The 24,982-nt window shown below is 35.1% G+C and overlaps 2 protein-coding genes across 4 annotated transcripts in view; both read right to left on the bottom strand.

Annotated features, from left to right (window-relative positions):
- mam (neurogenic protein mastermind) overlaps positions 1-24,982 on the bottom strand; it is a 90,911-nt gene that overhangs the window by 35,832 nt on the left and 30,097 nt on the right. The window lies entirely within an intron of this gene.
- LOC110177994 (acylphosphatase-2) lies at positions 1,226-4,610 on the bottom strand. Its single transcript, XM_020944992.2, has one exon. It carries the CDS (start codon positions 1,838-1,840, stop codon positions 1,490-1,492), a length of 351 nt encoding a protein of 116 aa, XP_020800651.1. The 5' UTR covers positions 1,841-4,610; the 3' UTR covers positions 1,226-1,489.

The following is a 24,982-nucleotide window of genomic DNA, read 5'->3' as shown; positions in this document are numbered from 1 at the left end:
TCACAAAAAGTGATAAGGAATGCCTGTTGGCACCTCGATTTTGGGTTCGAAAATGATTGGAAAATTGCATCAGAAAAGTTGAGAAGAATTATTAAATTAAAGAATTTGAGAATTAAGAGCCAGAAAAGGCCGAAAAGCTTTGACAAAATTGGATCTTTTCAATGTAAATAAAATCTAGGTTTCGTTTATTAAATTATATCACAAAATCATTAAAATGATTGCTAATAATTATACCAGGAGAAAAGGAAAATTGCAAGGAAAGATTGTTTTCTTACTATAAATAAAATGATCATAAGTTTTATTATTTAAGAAAGAAACAAATTACCAGCATATTTTAAGTGCTTTTCTCTTAAACTGAACTAATATCTAGCCAAATTAATTAATCTCTGTTACCACTTTTTCTATATACAATATATATACATAAAAAATATATATATACAATTTATACAATATATATATATTTTATTCCGCCTGTAGTCTATATTCCATATAGTCTGTTGCTTTGCCTCACGGCTGTTAGCCGTTGGCTGTTGGCTCATAAAAACTCATTGCCAGTTTGGGGCGTCGCTCAACTGGAAATGTGGCCAAGACGAGGCTGAAACTGTGAAACTGAAGCTACAGGCAAAGTCAGAGCTAGAAACAGAGACAAACACAGAGCTTAGGCTGCAGGTGTTTTTCTAAGCGAGACATCTCTTGCCTATAAATACATATATATTTATAAACTATATAATATAAACATACTTATACATATTTATATAAGCAAAAATATTATAATAAAGAGCTTTCCTTTTTACAAGAAGGAAAAAATATAGTATCTTTGACTAGAACTGTTTCTCAGAATTAAATATTAATAATTATAATTTCAGTCAGAAGCTCAAAAATCAGTGAAGGAATCATTTCCGACCCCATATATCATATATATTCTTGATCAGCATCAACAGGCGAATCTATCTAGCTATGCCAGAAAGAAAAAAAAAATTTTGAAATTTTTTTTTCTAATTTTACATTGTTAAAAATGCCAAAAATTTGATAAAAAAAATTTAATTTTTTTACATTTTAAATTGACTATGCAGATTTATTACCCTAATAAAAACTAACATAGGACAGCTTTCCGAATTAAAATTAATGCTTTTTTGGCTTAGTTATGCATTTTTAAAAATTTGATTTGAACACCAAAATGCCTAGATAGTATATATAACTATAATAACAAGATGCATAGTAAATATACTAAGGCCAGCTAACTTTTATTTCCAGTGTATTTACACACACACACACACATATAGTGCCATGTAATTGCGTTGAGCATTTCTTTGTGAAGCTTAATTAGTGGCTGCCTTCCTGTTTTTCACATTTGAGGTTTTTATAAATGGACATTCCGTGAAGCAAAGACGTTACAATAAACACTGTAAGAATTTTGGCACTGGACAAAACACATACACAAAATACAGACAATAGATTCCACACCCCGGATGGATCCTCAGGAATTTGGCTAAATAACCACGTTCTTGTTGGTAGAACCAGAATGATAGCGTATGGAGAACCGTCGAAAGGTGTGGGAGTTGATCTCCTTGGTGGGCGTGAACTCGGCCCGCTCGATAACGGCACCGGGACTGCCAAAGTTCAGCAGCCAGAATTTGAGCTCGTTGACCTTGGACAGAGTACCCTCTAGAACGCCCTTGACGGAGCCCTCATCGGTGTTCATCACCCAGCCTCGGACCTCGTTCAGAGTGGCCAAATCCTGGGTTTGCTTTCGCAACTTTACACCCTGCACTCGCCCGAAGACCTCGAAGCCACACGAGAAGATCGGGTCCATCATCATCATCCAAGTCCGAGAATCCATCTAACTTCTCTTTGAACTGCGAGTGGTGGAGTGTGAATCGAATGGAAGAAGAGATACACTACTATAAATTTCGTCAAATTTCTTTAAACTTTGTCATATGGATTAAGGGAAATTCCTGCCTTTGTGGCAAAGCCTGCTTTTTGAGTGCAAAATGCTGCAGAAACTAATATAAAGGATATTGAAGAAAGCGAAGCTAACCTCCTTCAAAAATCTCTTTTAAATAAAAATTATCAAAGGCAAACACATGCTCTAATTTCAGTTTGTAATTTAAACAAAGTAACCACCTGATATTCTTGAGTAAAATACAAGTTCCCCCCTTAATTTATTCCATATCGATTGGGTAGGAAACAATTTCTATGAAATAAGATACCCAGACGTTTCTAGCTACTTTTTAATCATGATTGAATTAAAATTAAGGAAATAAATATATAAAAAAATACAGAAATTGCATTTTCATCTTCACAAACAAACCCTGGTTGTATCGAGAAGGACGCTAATGACATTGTATCTATTGTATATCTATCGCATATCACATATCCCATATCAGCACTGGGGACTCATAAATCACTTGCCACACTCGCACACACACTCGCACACACTCACGCCAAGTTCATCTCATGGCAATCCAATCAACTGGCAATGCCACAAAAGTTTGCAACCACCAAACAGAGGCGCAAAACCCGCCCCCTTCATCACCATCCCCCCCTCCTCTCCTCCTCGCGCAATACACAACACCACCAACGCACCACCTATGGGCAGCGAACAATAACTAGCGGAGATAAACAGACAACATTTGGCGTTAATGTAAACGCGAAATACCAACATTGATGGCAAATTCAATGGCAAATATTAAATACGATATTTATGGGATATATAAGAGTGTATATAGGGAGGGAATTTGGATAGGAATTTTATGTATTTGCTTAAGAAGCCTGTGATAAATGACTAAACAGGTAACAAGTATCCGCCCCATTGGCACCTTATACACGATGAGGGGGAAATATAAACAAAATGTGCAATTCATTTTCCAAAGTATGGAGATTATTATAGAAGCTTATTTAGGAAGTTCAAAAAACTTAAAGAACATTTAAAGAAATTTATAGAAAGTATTCGAAGGGAAATTTAAGGCTTTTACAACAGTGTAATTTTTTGTAAACTGAATATGGAGCCTCTTCTGCCAATCATGGTATTAGCTACATTTTAAGTGACTAAAAATATGTGGAAATATCCCTAATGCTGTTGGTTTAACAAATTTGCTAGCAAAACTCACAGCAAATACTGTAACTGTGTCGAAAAACAACATGAAATCATAATTGCAGTAAGTCTGTAAGCGAAGAAAAGGGTTTATTTCCATGCTTCCATGGGCTATAGCTAAAATTATGCAAATATAATAGGTTTCGCTGGTTAGGTTTCACCAATACACCAATTTCAACATTTCAGCAATAACAAACGTTAACTTGTTTGCTAAGAAATAACGAGAAATAAATCTTTCAGTATAGATAGTAGCTTTTACTTGTTTGAAAATATTTCCAAGAACCCTAGGAAGTATTACATGCTCAACAATACAGCTATTTCAACAATTCCAATACACCAATAAAAGGCAAAAAAACAAAAGTTAACAGTTTTGTTTGGGAAAACTAAAAGTTATAGATAATAGCTTTAATTGATATGAAAATATTTCACAAAAGTCCCTAGTAAGTATTGCCTGCTTCGTACACCAATAGAAGCCAAACAAGAAAGGAAGCTAACTTCGGCACGCCGAAGTTTATATACCCTTGCAGATAGAACTTCTATCAATAAAAAACCATACAATAGAAATAATATATATTTGTGTTAAAAAACAGTGAAGTAATACCTGCTTTCATTTCATTCACCTATACATATTATATTTGCAGTTTTACATTCAAAGACTTGCATTTTTCCTCTACATCAAACGATCGTTTGTATGGCACCTATATGATATAATAGTCCGATTTTCATGAAATTTGACACAAAATTTAAGACTGATATAAAATGCCTATACCTAAAATTTGATGAAAATCAGTTGAAAACTGAAAAGGTTATAAATTTATTTGTATTAATTTCTCGATCGTTCCTATGGGAGCTATATGATATAGTAGTCCGATTTTCATAAAATTTTATGCAAAATTGTAGAGTGTAGTAAAATGGCTATATCTCAAATTTGATCCAATTCTATTGAAAACTGAAAAAGTTAAACATTTTTTTGTAAAAATTTTCCGATCATTCCTATGGCAGCTATATGATATAGTCGTCCGATCCGGCCCGTTCCGACATATATATGAGTGAGAGTATATAGAAGGCTAACTACAAAGTTTCATTCAGATAGCTTCAAAACTGAGAGACTAGTTTGCGTAGAAACGGACAGACGGACAGACGGACAGACGGACAGACGGACAGACGGACAGAAGGACAGACGGACAGACGGACAGACGGACATGGCTAGATCGACTCGGCTGTTGATCCTGATCAAGAATATATATACTTTATATAATCGGAGGTGTCTCCTTCACTGCGTTGCAAACTTCTGACTGAAATTATAATACCCTGCAAGGGTATAAAAATAACAAATAGCAAACAGGTTTGTTTAAGAGGAAAAAATGAGGAAATACTCCTTAAGCTGTAGGAAATTGTTGAAAAGGCTTCACTGTGTCTTCAATGCGCCTCAAACTCCGTCGTGTGCTCATTCAAATGAAACAGCACGAGCCTCGGATTCGGATTCGGATTCGTTTTGAGTTTCAGTTTGAACCAAACCCCCCCCCCTCCACCAGCCACCGTTGCTGCCTCAGTCGGCGTCTCAGTCGACGTCTCAGTGAATTCGATATTGTTGTTGTTGCTGGCCACACTGGCTGTTGAGCCGAAGGTGAGCAAGCCAAATCAAACAAACCGAAGCGCAGCAAAACAACAATAAGAACAACAACAACAAAAGGTAATACGTTGAAACGCTTCAAGGGATTTCGCATAGCTCAGTATTGCGGCTATATAGCAATGGGTACAGGTATAGAGATATAGGAATATGGGTACAGTTGCAGTCAAGATAATAGCTCTCAAGATAAATCAGACGAAGGGGGATATTGGAAAGACTTTTGGATCTTGAAGAATCTTTAGATCATTTATTTATGGGATATGGTATAAGTATTTTAGATTTTAATAATATTTTGTACGTAAATTATATTTTTTTTAAATATATATTTTCATTTCATTATTTAAATTTTAAAGTATTAGTAGTTTAGTTGCGGAGATATTAAAATTTTAGATCCACGGTTGGTATTTCTTCGTTAAAAAACTAATTGTATAGACAAGCTATTTAAAAATAAACTAACTAATTTTTTAATTGTCTTATTTGTTTATTATTTTTCCCTCAACTGTATATTGTACAGCTGAAACTGCGCTTCAATTGCGACAGCTAAAAAAACAACAACAATAAGGTAACACAAGTAAACAAAACTCGGCTTCTCTGAAGGCAAACTGCGTGAACTGAGAGTGAGAGAAAGAAAGAAAGAGAGAGAGAGAGAGAGAGAGAGAGAGAGAGAGAGAGAGAGAGAGAGAGAGGAGAGGGACATTCGAAGAGTGAGATAGAGTTAAAGAGGGGATCTTTCTCACAGTAAAGCGATAAAGTCTCCACAGAGAAATGCCACAAAAATAATACTCGAAAGGAAAGGTGAAAAACGGGGAATCCTTTAAAATAAAAAACAAATTCTCAAAAAAAATGTGAGGCCTTAAAATGAACAATTTTTTCATAAGTAAAACAGTTAAATAAATCAATTTCTGAAAATTCTGAAAAATTATATCGAAAGCATAACCCCTTATTCATTCTCCCGTTGCTTTAGACATTTTCCAAATTCAACACTCATGTTGCCATTATAATTTCCATGTTCCTCAGAAATGATATCTTTGAAAACAATCTTTTTTATGTGCAGGCCTAACGGCGCCAAGCCAAATACACAAATCAAATCAGAAAGCGAAACAAAAATAACAACAGAGAGGGAGGAGTACAAGAAAAAGAACAACAATTAAATTGAATTGGAAATTAAAAATAAAAAGTACAGTCCAAACCAAGGCAGCATATTCCCGCAGCATTTTTTCCTTCATTTTCCAAATTGAATTGAAATGCAAACGAAAGCTAAATACTAAAATTAGCTTAAAATAAGTAAAAGCAGACGCTGGCTGTGGAGCAATAATAACAACAAGTGAATAGAAAATCAAAGCGAAGCATATAAAGCAGCGATAATTCAAACGCAAAATGTAAACACTTCAAAGCCAGGCGACGCGGCGCGTTCGGAAAAGCGGTGGAAAAGCTGAGAAAATACCAACCACAGGGCGTAATGAGAGAGGCCAGTGGGAAGTGGGGAAAATCTATGGAGTTTTCAAAAGGGGGGAGACTTGGAATGGCATGGAATTGGAAAATGGAAGCGAGTTCATTTTAAATATCTTCTTACCACGCGCCACACAAATTGATTTGTTGTTTAATCCAAATGGCACAATTATTATAAATCCAAGCACTGGGAAAAAAATATTAGATCTTTAATGGAAAGGAAATTGTAAATATAGAAAAAGTATGAGAAAATCCTAAGGAAATCAAAACTTTTCCAGATAAAAGCCTGCAGCAAAACTAATTGAGAATTATAGAGCAAGACAAGCTAAGAAGCTACTTGAGAATTATAGTGAAAACATGTTTTTTGATTCAAAGTTTTTTTCTTAGCATATATAACAATATATTTCACAAGAAAGAATATGCTATCAACTGTTATACACACTTTTACACTCACACATTGCCGCTCTGAGCTCAAAGCTTGTCCTACACTGCGTATACGTAACCCGTGATCTTGACTTCAGCATCAACATTCGGATCTCTTATCAAGAAATAACTCAACAATAATGATGCAAACAGTAGACATTCCATAATAATTCCGATATTTCTTGGACACTTAAACTAACTTAGCTTGGCTTAACTTACGGTTTTATCTGCACTTTTTGTGTGCATATTCGCACATAAGGAAGGGTATAAGAGAGGATGACACTCACCTGCAACGAGAGGAAAAGAGAGAGGGATAAAATACTGATTAGCCACAAATGCAGCGTAAACGCAGTGAGAATGATAAATCAACTGGCTAAAAATACAGCGACAAATAAAAACAACAACAAAATCACGTCAGCGGCCAAATAAGGCAAACAATTGCAAAAAAATCTGCATGTGGCTGGGCTCCGTCGGGTCGCTGTCGCTGTCGGCTTAGCAGTCAGCGTCGCAGTCTCAATCGAAAAGCTAAAAATATTTCACTCCGCTCGCTTAGAAAATCCAAAATTAGCTGGCATGGCGTGCGCACAGAAATCCAAAATGAGGGACAGAGTTTAGAGGCACAGTGGGGCTGAACAAAATCGCTTTAAAATCGATTATCAATAAAAACAAATGTAAAAGCATTGAAGGCTTAGATGATACCAGTTTCTGGTAGCTTTATCTTAAAAAATTTAATATTAATAATAATCAAATAGTGTACAAAAATTGGTACCCCTCACACCCACTGTGCTGTTAGGCTTTCGTGGCGTCACCGTTGAGCGGCGGCAGAGACAGCGACGCCGACGTCAACAGCGTGCGACAGCAGGTTGGCAGAAAGTCTGCCACTGATAACGGGAAATGGCATGCCAACAACAGCAAAAGCAGCAACAATAAGCAGAGAGTGGAGCCATCGACATTCTCTCACATCACTCTCTCGCTCTCCCGCTCTTTCTCTCTCTCTTCTCTTGCCGGCTCCCAAAATGGGGCTCCCCACTCACACTAGCAACCGTAAGCAGACATAGCAGCACTCGCGATGGCCATGTCTTCCAATGTTCTCTCTCTCACTCTCACGCTGGCAACGCTCACGCCAAAATAAACAAAACAAATGTAAAGTGCGCCCCTTTAGCAATGTTGTAAGCACTGCAAAAAAATACAGGTAGCTGTGTGAAATTAAACATAAATAAACTTTACAAATACCTAGCTAAAAAACTATTGCCTACTTTTGAGGGGTTCTTTCGCTTGGCTAGTTAAGTGTATAGAATTTTATTGTTTTTCTCTCTATTTTTTTCTCAGTGTGTTAGAAAAGCGTGTGCAGGCCTACCATTCGCCACCGCACCACCCCTTGCACAGCACCGCCCAACCACCTAGGGCAAGCCATGAAAATAAATATGTGGGCATAACAAAAATGAAAATTGTACGCGAAATGTGCCGCAAATGGCAGCAGATTTGCCATTAAAATTTACAAAGGGTCTTTTCTCTCCATGTTTCGGCAACTGAGAGGAGAAACTAAGCAGCAGGAGGAGGAGGAGACGGTGAACCAAACGGGAATGGAGCTAGAGAAGAGAGCGAAAAGAAAACATAGGCAAACACACACACACACAGACGCTGGGCTGACGGACCGAATCAAAACAAAACAAAGGAAACATCACAAAAACAAAAGCGACTCAAGCAATCGCACTGACTAAGTGACTCGCTGTTGCCCCCCATTTCTCTCCTCCCTCCCTCTCTCTCCCCCCCCCCCCCCAACAGATAGGGCTGTTAAATAACAGCTGTAAATTAACAGCGAGCGGTTTTAGAACGAGCAATTAAAAGCTGTGTAATAAAGCAATTAGAGAAGTACAATTGCCCAAAAGTTTATCCAATTTGTGGGCACAAAAAACAGACGTTTCAAACAATTAGATTTAAAAACATTTGTCTGTAAAAATTTACTAAAGTTTTCTGCTTGATAATCTTTGATTATTTAAAAAACTGTTCAAGTTCCGAGTAAATCGTGCGTATTAAAATAATTACGTATACGCCGTGTTGCATCTACACCAAAAATTACTCTTTGCTGTCAAATATTAAAAGCCTCGCATATGTTTTATAAATTAATTAATATATATATATTTAAATTTTACACCCGTAAGTGCAACTACTATAGTTAAATAAATCATTGACAGCGACAAAAAAAAAAGGAACAGAAACAAGATACACGCAACATTTTTTTGCGTTAAAAATAAATTATAAAGTTTGACATATTTTTTCGAGCTTAAATATGCATGCAACTTTGGTGGAAATATTATATTGGCTAAATGACACTGGCAGTGTGCTGACAATACCAATTAGCCTCTCTCTCTTGGCCGAGAGCAGTTGGCCAATAGATGACACGAACAGGCCACAGACAAACTACAGGAAAAAATACAAAAAAAAAAAAAACAGAAGCGGCAGTAAAGGGTTAACGAGTAAACTAGGGGCGAAAGAGTGAAATGATGGCTTTAATTAACAGTGCAAAACTGTTAATAAAATTGGATGGACAAATGGGAAATTAAACAAAAAAAAAAAAAGAACTAGCTTATAAAAAGCATGAAATCCAGGAATGATTTAAATATATGCAATAATACCTATAGCAAATGATTGGCATAAAAAATAGGCTCTCGCTGACAGGACTTTAAAATTGTTTCAATAAACAATGTGTACAGCGAATATTACGTATACGTAATGTATTTAATACATGTGTATTACGTATACGTAATGTAATACATATATTTGTGTATATTCAGTATAAAATGGTTTAGTTACATTAACCCATTAAAGTTTTACATTAAATACCTACAAATTAAAAAAAACTAGTATTACGTATACGCCATGTATATAGCAAATGTGGTATGATATCAAACCGAACAAAAATACCTAAAAAAATGCTTTAAAAAAATAGGCTCTAACTGAGGACTTTAAACTTGTTTCAAATAACAATATCTAAAGCAAATATTACGTATACGTAATGTAATAAATATATGTGTATATATTACGTATACGTAATGTTATACATATATTTATATATATTCGGTATTAAATGTGATTAGAATGCTGACCCATTAAAATATTACATTTAATACCTACAAATTAAAAAAATTTGCAAATTTGCAAAGAAAATATGGTTTGATATCAAACCTAGCCAAAATACCAAGAAAAATACTAGGAAAAAATTGTATTTCTCCAGTATTTTTTTAAGCCTATTTAATACCATTCTTATTGCTATAGCAACAATGTAATAATATATCACAATTAAAACTATTATGCCTTAAAGAAACATTCTATTTTTTAGGGAAGACTTCATCCAAAATTTGCATACAAAAATACCAGCTTCTTTTATAGATTTTTTTTTCCAATCTTTTTGATTTGCAATTCCGTCTTGAAACGCTTATTCCATCCATGCAACTTGTGCCCCGATTTCATTTCCTTTTGTTTCGCATTTCGCCTTCATTTTGACGGCAACGATTTGCAATCAACTTAATTGAATTTTGTTTTGATGCAATGAAAGCACAGGCCAAGAGAGCTCAGGAGATGATGATTCGGACGGAGAAGGCCCCCTATTCCATATATATATATATATATATTCACATATATATATATACATATATACATATATATATATATATATATATATAGAAAGGTATAGGTTTGGTGTCACGCCTTTTGCGATTGTCTTAGCTGCTCGCATTTGCTGTCGTCAAGTGGGATTTGCTAGACGACGAAGATCTCTACTATTGCTTGAACGCGTTGATATTCAATTAAGCAACGAACTGAAATGAAATGCAATTTTCCGTCATGACTCTTGTACTTATTTACTTTCTGCTTCCACAGTTAGTGTGTGAACTTTTGTTTTGTTTATGACAAACGCACTGGCTGCAAAATCATTTAATGCGAAAGGGTTTTGCTTTCCGAGGGCAATTAACAGAATTTCAGGGAATTTGAAGGAAATTTCAAAAATATTTCGTCAATAATTGAGCAAGGAAAGCAAGGAAAGCAAGGAAAGCAAGGAAAGCGGGCAGACAGCAATCTCCAATGGCCAGGACATGCGCACTTAAGCCAGAAACTTAAAGCCAGGCCACAAATTGCACAGAATTCGAAGGGGGTTTCCCCGGGTTCCCTGGTTTTAAGAGGGGCACCGTCGAAGGGGTGTAACAAGGCGGGGGGTTGGAGGGGATGACAGCAGACCAACGGTTGTCTCTTGTAAATGGCACCCACACACGCAGCCCAAAAGGTGGCCAAAGAGGATTTGCCTCGAATGCCAAATACCAACGAATAACGTTAAGATTGTTACCAAAAAACATGGCAAAACTTCAGATAAACGATAGTTTTCGATGAGGCTAAGGGGAAGGGATGGATTTAATAAGTAGAGGGGTGCACTTGGAAAAGGTTGAAATTAAATGAAATTAAGGGAGAAAAGAAATTTAATTACGCTAGTAAATAAATTTATAAATATTTGTTTAAAGAGAGTGAAGATTCAACTCATTATAAAGGCAATGAAATGTATCTTTTCTGTAAGAAGTTCATAAATATTTTTTAGACAGCTTGAAAATAAAGAATTTATGAATGGATCATTAATCATTATGATATTTATTTAGACATATATTAGAAGATTTTTAAATAGCATAAATCTAAGGAAAACTAATAGAAATGGAGTAAAATAGAGTATTATACACAATTTCAAAGCTCTTTTTAACCAAATTGTTTCATAGATTGGTTTCATAGATAAATTATTAATAGGTTCTAATTAGGAAGTCACCCATTTTTTTTGCCGTGTACAATGGTGCGGCATATGCCACAAAACTGTGCAACGTGCGGCGGGAACCCTATTTGCCTCTTTCTCTCAGCTAATGTAGACAAATTTTTATCGCCTGCTAAAGTTTTGTGGGAAATTTGCTTCATTTTTTTCCTTTTGCTTGCCGAAAACCCTTGGGGGAGGGTTTCTCTAGAGGTTTCAGGAGTTGGAGAAATATATATACATATATATATAAAGATAGGTTAGATAGGATAGGGAAGTGGGGTGTGTGTGTATATCTAAGGGGTAGCAGGCGATTTTGTGCTTGTTGACGCTAAATAGGCTCGTTTCTCTGCCGTTAATAATAATAGTTATGATTATGATTATGATGATGATGACGACGACACTGACGACAACGATGGCCCCAAGATGATGCAAAAGTGTTGATAAAACACGGCGGATAACACAACGATTAGGGGGGTTGGGGGAGTGCAAAGTTAAGATCCAAAGGGGAGCTCAATCAAAATTATTAATTTTGCAGGACATTCAGAAAAGTTGCTGATGATGACAGGACACCAAACGGGTTTCTTTTGGGGGTCAAGCGAAAGTGTCAAAGGATTTCAGAGATTGCCTTCTTGATACGTTGGGAATAACCATAAGCCAAATTAGGAAAAGATGCAAATAGGTCCAGGTCTTCTTATTTTATAAGTTTTCGAATTTTTGATAATTTAAAATTGATTTTTAAAGTGTTAGGGGTTTAAGAATTGTTTAAATATTTTCCTTATGAAATTTGAGTTTATAATTGGGGTTTTGAAGTATTTTTGGGATATCTATTTTCTTTATAAGCCCAGGATCTTTATCAGTACCTAGAAGTACACTGGAAGTACACTTTTATCCTTAATTATACAATTACAGGGTATTATATTTTAGTCAGAAGTTTGTAATGATGTGAAGGAGTCATTTCCGACCCTATAAATCATATATATTCTTGATCAGCATCAACAGCCGAATCTTTCTAGCCATCTCAGGAAAAAAATTTTGTTTTTTAATTTTTTCAATATTTTATATCGTTAAAATTGTAAGAAAAATTGCAAAAAATTTGAATTTTTTTACATTTTAAATTGAGTATGCAGATTTATTAAGCTATTAAAAAATAACAAAGGACAGCTTTATGAATGAAAATTAATGCATTTTTGGTTAAGTTATGAGTTTTTAAACTTCGATTTGTCAACAAAAAAGTCATATAAAAATATCGATAAATATCAAACATTTTAATAGTTTTAATCGATTTCCGCTACAATCCTATAATTCAATTGGAAACTGCAAGAAAAATATAAACAACGACTTGCAGAAGTTCTAGACCTATTATTAACTTTGATTACTATAAATCTATGTAGATACTTTAGTTTTAACCTAGTTGATTAAGGATTTAAACTTTGCTATGAGATGTATAAAAATACCTATTTTTTAAACCCGAAAATATTTAAAATCCTTTAAAATTAAACCCCCTTTACCATCCTTTAACTTTTAGACCTATTAAATTTCCTCCAATCTACCTTCCAATGAACCATTCCCAAATTGTTTAAACAAATCCTGGGAAACAGCTTCCACTTCTTGGGCTCCTAATCACCAGCAAACAAAAGTCAAATCAAAGGCGACTGCAGTGGGGGAAAACGAAATGGAAAGAAAAAGAGTGAAACCACAGGAAAGCATACAGGGGGGGCGGCATAGGAAAATGGAAAATGGTTGGGGAGAGGTGGCAGGAGAGAGGGAAAGAGACAGGGAGCGAGTACAGTGCAGCTAACAAGCAAAACGTCAACGGAGAGGCTGACGAGAGCGACAACATCGTTGCAAGCGACTTCCAATTATTTTTTATATTTCTCCGCAGCAACAAAAGGCACACTCCATGGTCGGGGTTTCCCCCGGGGAGGGGGGTAGGGGCTTTGGGAAGGGGGGCAAAAGTGGATTATGTGGCTGCCTCAACAATCTTTTTTTTTTTGCTCCTCTCTATTTTTTTATTTTTTGTTTTCACCCCACATTTTCGCTCGTTTTCGCTTTCCTTGCACTTCTCGGCCAAGCGGCAGGGAGGAGGAGCAGCGTGCGTGAAAAGGGGGAGGACGGGGCGCCACTCAATAGAATGGCACAGTTTTCCAAGGGGCAGGGGAGGGAAAGTCAAGAGGGGGGTTTGGGTACACCCCTAGGAACAAACCACTAGCATTGATAGGGGACCCAAACGAGAGGCCTCCTTGCGCTGCATTCACAAAATGCATAAATAAAATCTATTCAAAATTCAGCCAGTTTAATGAGAAAAGTGAAGTTATTGCAATTAAATGTTGAAGTGGGGTTATTTAAAATTAATTTAAAAATATGTAATTAAATATTTGGAGCACTAGAATATATTGCGAATTTGTGGTTTATCAAGTTATCAAATTTATAGGGCTTTAAAATAACTTTTAAAGAATATCTCAATATGAAAAAGAATTTTTTTTAAGAATAATCGTTTTCCTAAAGATTTTCTTTTTACGATATTATTTTATTTAAAACCCCTTAGTCTAAAACAAGAAAAGAAACTTACTTTGGGAAGCCGAAATTTATATACCCTTTCTGTTTGCAAACGAATTATAGAATTGAATCAAAAATAGATTATAACTAAGCTTTCTTGAATCAATATTTAATAATATTTTTAAATGACAATTTTTCCAACAATTCAAAAATGCCCTAATTTTAATTCGGAAAGCTTTCCAATGTTAGTTTTTATTATATTAATAAAACTGCATACATACTGCATAAAATTTGAGAAAATTCAAATTTTTGCAATTTTTGTTATCATTTTAACCCGATAAAAAATATTGAAAAAATTTTGAAAAATTATTTTCTGCCTGAGATGGCTAGATAGATTCGCCTGTTGATGCTGATCAAGAATATATATGGTTTATAGGGTCGGAAATGATTCCTTCACTGTCTAATAAGTTTCTGACTGGAATTATAATACCCTACATGGGTGTAAATATTAAAAGTCTTTTATCATATATTTACATTCAGATTAAACGCAAACTTTCATGAGTAAATAATCACAGATTACAAAAAATAAATACTGTGAGTATGTTTCTTTCCAATATATGATAAGAGATATCTCATAAAACAGGGACTTCCTGCTTGAATTCTTATAAATTCTTTTATTAACAATTAAACACTTTTCTGAAAATCGATTTACAACCAATTGGCTAATAAGAAAAGCCAGTGTTTTCTGGTTTACATACCATCGGCTGGGAAATCAAGTGGAGAATACAGACTACAAATATTGAAGTCGTTCATGGTGCAAACAAAGCTTTTAAGCTTCGTTGAGTTTAACACAAACACACACTGGCACACACTGTGATATGGGGGCCCTAACCTCCTCCTCCCCCCTCTTCCTGTCCTGCCTGAACCAACTACCTCTCTTGGACCGCAGAGGCGCCCCATTACAGGAGCTTCAAAACCAAACCAACAACAACAACAGCAACGGCAGGAGAAAAGAGGAGCAAGGAGAACGAGAGAGAGAAAGAGCGGCGGCACACGTTGGCTGCCATATGCGACACTTGAGAATGGAGAACGGTGAGGGAGGGGGTGTGTGGAGAAAGCAGGAAAGGGAGCAGGAGCAGGAGAGGAGAAGGAGCTGAGGAGAGAGGGCTGATTGCTGACTGACTGACTGAAAGAGACTGCGTGCCATGGACAAACAGTGAGTGATAGAAGTAAAGCAATTAAAAATAACTAAATTGGTTTAAATAATAAATTAAGGCAAATTGATGAGAAAATATTTAAAGACATGTAATACAAAAAAAAATGCACAAGTGGTATTATTTCAAGACTTAACATATAAACAATAGGAAAACATGAATGTTAACACAGAACTTCATGAATTTTATTTTATATTAGAAAATCTTAAAATTAAATAGTTTAATTATGCTATATTGATATCTTTTGCAGGTTTAGAATATTAATATAATTAATTTAAATTTCTTTTGCTTGGGAATATTATTTATATTAATTATAAAACTTTAGTTATAATTTATAAGAATTCCTATGACAATAATAATATACCTAATAATAATCATGAGTTATATTTAAGGATCATTGATTTAACAATGAAAAGAAGTCTCTTTAATTCTATTTTCGTCTCTTAAACCCCTTGTTTTCCCAATTTCCCCTGTCTGTAAACTTTTACACCGCACTGTGCTCCCACCGCGCGTTCCTCGACTTCAGGTTACATGAGGCCTCCCCTTTCTCTCTCTCTCCATCTCTTTCCATTTCACATGGCCATCTCTCTTTCGTTGGCTGCTCTGCTTTTGCCTCTGCCGCTGTCGCTCTGTCGCAGTCAACGTCAACGCTGCCGCTGCCGCTGCGCTTTGCAGACAAATTTCTATAAATTATGCATTGTGTGTGTAAACACGACAAGTTGAATTGAAATTACGGATTTAAATGTGAACCAAAGATATTTTATAGCCACTCGTATATCTGGGCGTGCTTATATGTATTTTCCGTTGGTCGGAAAAGCGAAAAACCAAATTGAATAAAACGAAATACAGTGAAAAACAACAGGAAGGGCGCGCTTAACCCTTTTTGCCTTTTGTCTCAGCTAAAAGTTCATTCATTCATCGGCTGGCCTTTCATCGGCACCGACAGCCCAGAGCAGAGTTTGCAAAAGCACAAAATCAACAATCTCATAAATTTAATTGCTTCAAGTGAATTCTGCCGCCAATTGTCCAGTTCTTCCCCGTTTTGCATCCCCCTTTTCCCCACCCATGTGCACCCACATGTTGGGCAATGCCGCCGCCTTCCTCTTTGTCTCATTGTCACCTTTTGAACTTCCGGCAGCGGCGACATCACTTTTCTCAGTGTATGTACTATATATGTATAGGCTTCACCCAGTCCCAGAAAGTACGATAATCGTATCGAAGCTTTTATACCCTTTGTCTACTTTATAATGGTAAAGTAGAAATAATACTTATAATAATAAAATAATAATATTAAAAGTACATCATTCTTTGTTAAATGCACGATTAAGTTAAATTTATATCTGCTAAAACGAGTACATTTTTAAAAATATGGAAATTTTAAAAAACTTTTACTAATAGGAAAGTATCAGAATACTTTTAAATCAATTAAAGTGTTGCCTGTTCTACAATTTATAACATTATTATTATTTATTTATATTGGATTTGTGTCTTTTTATAATTTAGAAACCTATAATAATGTCATAATTTTTAGTCTTCCGTAACAGAAGAAAATATTAGTACACAATAATAAATTTTTACACTACAAAACAATAAATTTGTATTGTTTTTTGATTGACTTTCGAAGGTTTACGAAACAAAACAAAAATATTAGGATAAAATGGCCATTTAAAATAAAATAATTTAAATATCACCTAAAATATTTCTAAAATGCAGTAGAATAAAGAGTAGCTATAAGTTTACCATTTCATACTGATCCCAAATATATATATTTTTACGTATATGCCACTGTTTTCTTATATTTTACTGCTATTAAACTATAAAACTATAAAACCCTTTTGGGAAAGGGTAAAAGATACAACAAAAAAAAAACCCACTCAGACGTAAACGTTTTTTGTGTTTTTTTGTCTGTTTTTTATTTTTGCACATGTCGGATGGACTCATTGTCTCACATCCACGATTCATTTAACATTTCTATTTGTTGGAGAAGGCGAGGTTTTGTTTATTTGCAAACATTTCGTCATCGCCGCTGACATTGATGACGACGACGACGACGTTGTCTCCTTTTCAACTACAGCCTTCAGTTGAAAAACTCACTGCAAATTGTCCGTTTATATTTAACATTTAAAAAATTACAACAAAAACAACAAAAACACAGAGTGTACTTGCCGTCAAAAGTGCAAACAAAAGCAGCCTCAATGACGCAACGAGAGCGATAAGTTTTTGTCTCTCTGATGACGAGGGGAATATTAAATGCGTTATTCCGTTTATGTTGAAAGCTACAATTTATCTGAGAGATGAGTGCGACCTTTGGAAATAATAAAAAAAAAGCTTATATTCCGAGGCATTAACTAATGACGACTGTTCACCTTTCTTTGTTTTGAAAATGATTAAGTTAAGTTGTATTGTATTATTTTGATTTAAAAAGCTTTCTATACTTTGTGATATTTAAAATGAATTTAATAAATATTTGTATTTTCTCAATGAAAAATCTATCAAAAATATAAATTTTAACAAATATTATAATATTATTTAAACTATTTAGATACTTATGTTCATTTCTGTTTTAAACTTTTCTTGTCCAGCTTCAAAAAATCAACTTTAAGCATTTTAAGTCAATGAGTTGGTTGCTCCCCAAATAGATGAAAGAGGGGAGGTGAGGCTGTAAGGTCGTAGGGGGTTGGATTGGGAGGAAAAATGGGTGGTTGGGTGGTTGAGTGGCATACGGTGGGGGGAGGGCGCAATGCATGGCAATGTAATGAATAAATGAGCATACAAACACACCGTCAGTGTGTCCGTCAGTGTATTTGTGCAGTTAATTTGCCATTTCCGCTCCAGTAAAGTAATGAAAATGTTTTTTTTTGTGTCCTCTCTTTATCCCTCTGCCTCTCCCTCTTATTATTCTTTCTCTGTCTCTCTCTCTCTCTCTCTCTTCCTCTCCACGCTGTACAAATCCCAGCAAAGTGCCGCCCCAAACCGCCATGGAATCCTCCATAAATCCCATCAAGCTCTCTCTCCTTGTTGGCATTGGTCAAGGATTCCATTGTTTCAGGATTCCGAAAGCGCTAATCACTTCGAGAGGCATTTGTCCCACACACACACGCACACACACTCTCTCACATATCATCATCATCATTAAGTATACGCCGTGTGGACCAAAGAATGGAGTTTTCAGTGGAAAGCTCATTAGAGCATTAGAGAAACCCATTCCCAGCTCCTCTTTCGTATGCAAATTGAGGGGGAGCAGAGGAAAGATGAAAACTGCAGGTGGGAAAAGCGAGGAAAACTGTACTGCACTGCCTTTGCCTCCAACTCAAAAGGAAAGATGGACGAAGGCCGCTTTGGTTATTATGTTGTTGATGTCACATGTTGCACGGACATAATCGTTATGGTTATGGGGAAGGACTGTATGGAGAGTCAGACAGCCAGACAGCCAGCGGGTGGCGGGGGTTGGTTGTGCCTCCAAAAGGGATGATGATGGCTTTGCACAACATGATGAAAGTTTGCGATTCAGTGATGAAAAAAAAAACGAAAGAAATAAAATCAAACCGAGAGTAATATACAGATTTCTGGGGATGAACAGGACTTTATTAGGGCGATAAGATTGCTGGCGATAAATGTCAGGGATTTTCAGAGGGGAAGGAATAAGTACCACAGAGTTTATATACATATATCAAGAGTATATCTACAAGTATCAATAGCAAAGCAAGTTTATTCCATTTATCCTTTATGATGGTTTAATGGAAATCCATATTTAAAGATCTACAAAAATTAATCAATCAATTTCGGGTTTCTGTGACAATTAGGGGGAGATTTTTAAAATTATATGGGGTGGGTTTTAGAAATCAATTGGGTTTTTGAAAAGCCTTAATAAGGCTGTTAAAAATAAAGCAACATAATTGTATTTTATTCTATAGAAACCTTTTTAAGGTTTTTAAGAACAAAAACAATAATAAATGCCTCACAGGATATTATCTTGTACAAGTAAATTTGAACTTTTATAGCAAGGTATATGCAAAAAAAAAAGTATAAATTGTTTAATTTGTTTTAAAAATCAATTTACTGATCATCCACAAACAATAATTATTTTTCCAAAAACTAAAGAGAGTCATTAACTATCTCTATTTTCATTCCCTTGACTCCTTTTTATTCCTGGCCAAATCAATGGCATATTTGCCTTTGACACACGAGCCGAGTGTTTGGTTTAATTTTGCATATAAAACCCGGCTCTTCCATCAGCATTTTCCCATTTCCCGGGAAAGCGGACAGCCAAAGAGCTCATTTCATGTAATCGACACACAAATTGAATGCATGCCCGGGGACCTCGACATCCTTTGGGATGTGGACGAACGATGTCGATGTGGAGTGCATAAAGGAAGCCCCGAATGGCGCCTGGCTGGCGTCATTCAAGGGTTAACTATTCCCATCAACACGAGCCAGTTTGTGGTGGTTAAGTGAAAATAGTTTCGAGTTGTGCAGATTTCATAAATGCTGGACCAAACCATGCATCTCTCTGTCCCTGCAATCCCTTGTTTAATCCAATTAATTACCCAGAATCCCTTCACAACGAACAGCATTTATTTATGGCAAGAACTTTAAGGGGTCTTGAGAGATTTACCAAATATTTATGATGGCAAATGTGGATTTAAAATCACTTTTAGAAACAGAAAGAAGTATGCTTTGATTTGATTTTGGTTACAAAAGGCAAAGTGTATGTTTTCGTAGCATACTTTTGGGTAATACATTTAATTAGTTTCAAATCTCCTTTTTGAAAAATTCCCTTTACTTTTTCATAAATATTAATATATAAAACACATCTTGGAATCTTGGATTCCAACAAATTTAATTACTTGAAATTACCAAAACTTCAAGCTATATCTACAAACTTCACAGTTTCGGCATCCTTCAGGATTTCAAAGAAAACACTCGAGGGTCGCTTAGTAGACGCATAGAAAATAAAAGTAAGCAACATGTAGTGTGGCCAAAAGGAAACATGTGTATCTGTGTTTGCACAACTTCAAAATGAGTTTATCGATTTTAAAAAGGCAAAGCGAAAGAGCAACAGCAGCAAAAGGGACCTCTCGCTCCTGCGCCTCACTCACAGGATGTGTGTGCGATGTGGCGATGGCTTGAAAAATGCCACTTCTCCTTTTCGCAAAATAAAATGAATGAAAATCCCTAAATAAAAGAACACAGCAAAAAAAAAAAAATGCGATTACCAAACGATTATTATTTAAGGGTTAAAATCTACGGCTGCCAGCCACTCGACAAACCGCACCCACACACAAACAGGACACAAACAGGACACACAGGACACTCGGCACACGGAACCTCATACTTGCCAGTACAGGATTTTCTGTGTGTGTTACGCCTTTCTCTTGTTTATTATTTTTTGCCCTGACAACAACGACAAACGTAAAGCAATTAAAATGTTTAAGACAATTGACAAAAGCCAGCCGGAGAACCTAAAAAACTTAAAGCTTGTGGTGCCGAGGATGGCAAAAGGATAAATGGCCGGATGGCAGGATAGCAGGATAGCAGGAAGGCGATGCCAAAGCTCTCTTCTTCTTCTGGAAAATTGCATTTTTAATATGCAATGAAATTTGCCAAACATAATAAATAAAAGATGCAAAACTCTGTACGGGTGGGTGTGTGTGTGTGCTTGCTTTCTACCCGCTTTATTTTGTCCAGGTACCAGCAAGTAGTACCTTTTCCGTCTTACCTCCAACGGTCCGTGCAAGGCACAAGGATATCACGCACAAAAAAAAATAAACCAAAAAAACGAAGAAGCCTTTGAAGTGTAAAGAGTGTGGGGTAGCATGGGAAAAATGTATCTCCATTCAACTCTTTAATTTACCCCCAAAATGAGCAATGCGTAGCGTACAAAGCTAGGCGGCCCACTGTGCAGGGGGTACAGTGGTAATAAGAGTGGAATAAACATTCTAAATGATATATAAAAATATTTAACAATTTATTAATGAAAAATATTAAAACTCTGCTTAAATATTCTTAAGATGTAACAAAAATTGTAGACAGAAAAAATAACAAGAATTAAATAAGAAATTGATCATAAGGGAATTATTTAATTAGTTAGGTTTTTAAAGCAGAATAGCAAAATTTAAAATTTTCAAAAATAAACATCAACATTGTTAAAATTAGTTAAAAATTTAGCCCATTTTTGCTTACTATTAATTCTTTCCAATATTTTTCATGTTACAAATCCAAAAATATATGCTTTTGAAAGATCTAAAATATGTGAGTTATAGAGAATTTAAATCTATATTTTTATATGATCATTTTTTGGGAAAATCAAAGCTAAAAAAATATCATAACTTGGCCAAAAGAGCATTAATTTTAATTCGGAAAGCGGTCCTCTGTTAGTTTTTATGAGGGTAATAAATCTGCATACTCAATTAAAATTTCAAAAAATTTTAAATTTTTGTTCATTTTTTTTACAATTTTTATGATGGTAAAATGTTGAAAAAATTAAAATAAAAAAATTTTATTCCTGAGTTGGCTAGAAAGATTTCTCTGTTGATGCTGATCAAGAATATATATGATTTATAGGATCGGAAATGACTCCATCTGTGTTTTTTAAGCTTCTGACTAAAATTATAATAACCTGCAAGGGTATACAAAAGAGTAGACATTGAATTGTCTGTTTACAAAAAATAATTTATAAATATATCAAGTGGTAACTCTTAATTTTCTTAAATTGGAAGTTATAAGAAAACTCTTAATTAAGATTAATTTAGATAGCTCAACAGCTTAAAGAGAATATTAAAGGACAAACAGACAAAAGGATACAGCTGGATCAACTCGGCTGTTGTTGATGACATAGAAATAAATTCAATAATAAGAAAACAAGGCAAATACTTTGTAAATTTTTAAGAAACCTCATTAAAAATATTCCTCTATCAAATTTCCTAATATCTTCAGTAAAAATCTGGCTTAATTTTAACAAAAATAAGGTAAGAGGAAATGCCATGCAATTCGTTTGCCACAATATTATTGAAGAAATCCGTAGCAATAATTTATTCCATTCGCTATATAGCCCCGCAGCACATCATTTGCTATACATGTATATATATATTTACTGCATATATCAATCCTCTGATATATAGTATATATCTTCCCGCTCATCTGTAGTCAAGTGCAGGCCGCATTCGGTTCTCCCCGTCTGCAGTTTGCTTTGTTTTGCTTTTTTCGGCTGTTTTTTGCCTTCTTCTCTCCCATTTGTCGAAATGGAATCGATTTTGTTGAAGCCAACGACGGGCGGCATTCTCCCCTTCCTACGCCTCTGTTTTTCCCCCTTTTCTTTTTGCTTTTTTCCAGGCCCACTCAAACCCCAAAAGACAGAGGCCACGCAAAGGGGGGTGCAGCGACAGGCGCCGTTAAGGTGAATCCCCCTTTTTTTTTTCCTCGGGTAGGTTACAATTTTCAGTCTCTGCCGTAGCTTCTCGCTCTGGCAAACTTGGAAGATAAATGATGCATTTAACAAAAATGTGTAAAATGTTTAAAATACATAAATTGTCGACAAGTTTGAACCGGAGAAAGAAGTAAGGAGGAAAAGGAGGTAGAGAAGGAGGTCTTGGAAATAATGCGCGGTAAATTAAACATTGAGCCAAGTCAAGGCAATAAAAATATATTTTTAAGATGGGATTTTATGGTGGGATATTAGTTTAGAAATTTAAAGCTTAAATTACTGGATAAAGTATTGAAAACTAAAGGTTTTTGTTTAAATTTTTTGATTAGAGATAAAGAGAACTAGTTTAAATTAGATGTCAAATTAAAATATTACCAATTAGATCTTAAAAGAAGTATGTAAAAAAGTATGTATGTATGTTAAAAAGCATTAAAAAATATGTTTAAATAAGTCAGAGAATATTGAATATATAGAGTAAAAGATTATATTGTTTTTTTTCATTAAAATTTTTGTTAAATTCTTTTTAAAAATGTATCTCAGAAGAAATATTTGCTTTGCCATGTATCTTTTAAATGCAAATAAAATCCTATGAATACTTTAAAGTATCTAACACCATTAAATTCAAGTAATTTTACTAATTTTTCAGATATCAAAATTAAATTTTCTATTAATATATTGGATTTTATTATCTCCTCCGTAAATTGATCTCTCTTTTCACATGTTTGTTAAACAAATTTCACCTTAACAACCCCAATACATATGTATTTATAAATTACCCCATCTCCAGGTGTAATTTAGTCAACTTTTTGGGACACGCCCACATGGGAGGCGACTTCTGCAGAAGCAATAAACAATAAACAATGCCAAAGTGCAACCACAACAACCGAAACGACAACGAAAACGAAAACAACAACCAATCTCTAAGCCTGCAACGATACGCCAATAATATGTTGTCACTTGTCAATCAAGATGCAACAGCAACGAAAACATCAACAAGAGGAAAAGATGGTGACACCGACAAGTCGATAGGTTAATACTCTTATTCTCTTATTTTTAAGTATTTCTAGAGTTAAGAACGATAATTAATTTACTTTTCAAGGTACTTAATAGCGCCCACAACAGCTCTTTTGGGAGCATAACTGCTATTACAGGTTTGTATCTTTAACATACATTAAAAATAAGTTAATTTCTGGATAACATAGCATTTAGTGCGCATAACAGCACTGTTAGAGGGCCTAACAGCATCAACTGTTCTTATAAGAGTTCTTTTAATGATCATTACAGCACTTTTAGTACGAATAACAGCATAAAGAGTATCTATAATCTTTTAACTTCTAGATAACATTTAACTTAGTGCGCTTAACAGCACTTTTAGGGTTATTAACAGCATTTTATGTATATATAACAGCTCTATAATTAACATAACAGCACTTCTAGTGGCAATAACAGTATAAATTGTATGTATCAAAGACAAGTTACAGTGCATTACAGCACTTTTAGTAAAAATAACATAATTAAAAGGTACAAATCAGTAATATTTATTATATTTTATTTGAAATCTTTTAATATATATTTTCCAAAACTGATACCAATGATCAAATATCCCACAAAAAATCAAGGAATCTAGATAAACTTCCCTAATAAATCTCTGATACCTAAAATGTTAATACCCTTCTTCTGTCAGGGTATAGCAACAGGAGCACTTGAAACAAACAACAATCTACTTGGAGAGGAGGTGAGAGGTGGTTGGGAAAGCCAGGGAAAATCAGGGGTCCTGAGAGGGAGAGCGGGAGGGCGGGAGAGTAGATCGCTCATGCAATTTTTTTATTTTTCTTTCTGTTTTGTTGACTGCGCTTCGAGACTTTGACTGACTGACTGACGGCTGTCAGAAAATGCCACACGACCCAAAGTGAAGTGAAAATTGGCAACAATGAATGAAATACAACAAAAAACTATTAAAAAAAAAAAGACCAAGACGAAGCCAATAAAACTGGGGGAAAAAGTGCAGCCAGAAGAAGAAATTGCAACACGCGACTTTCCCAAATAAACTAAAAAGTAAAAAAGTAACAACGCATTATAAACAATATGTTTGTTGCCGGCAATGTTGCTTTCTTGTTTTGCATGTTGCACCGGCTACGAGGATGGCAATTGTTGTTGCACTGCTGCTGGCCGCAATTTCCAGCGATTTTCACCGCACACCACACACACACACACACGCATACACACCACAACAACAATCAGTAAAAGTTTTCCAAAACAGTAAAAGCAGTAAAATAAAAGAAATGAAAAGTGAAAAGCGAACTTAGATTAACCGCTCCCTCTCCACATTGCAATGCATTGATTATTAAATACAATCAAAAGATGCTTCAGTATTGGCAAAATTCGAAAGTAATTTCAAGAGTTTCGATATCTATTTTTCAGAGATTTATAAAGCAGTTAAATTGGAAATTGATTTGGGTTTAATTTG

This window comes from Drosophila serrata, unplaced genomic scaffold (genome assembly GCF_035046125.1).
Source record: "Drosophila serrata isolate PLE 108 unplaced genomic scaffold, ASM3504612v1 contig_26, whole genome shotgun sequence".
NCBI classification, from domain to species: Eukaryota; Metazoa; Arthropoda; class Insecta; order Diptera; family Drosophilidae; genus Drosophila; species Drosophila serrata.
Note: the sequence above shows the minus strand (reverse complement) of the source record. Positions and strands in the feature narration are given on the sequence as shown.

Coding starts and splice junctions, on each gene's coding strand:
- LOC110177994 (XM_020944992.2), bottom strand. CDS start 1,840: ATGGATTCTCGGACTTGGATGATGATGATGGACCCGATCTTCTCGTGT.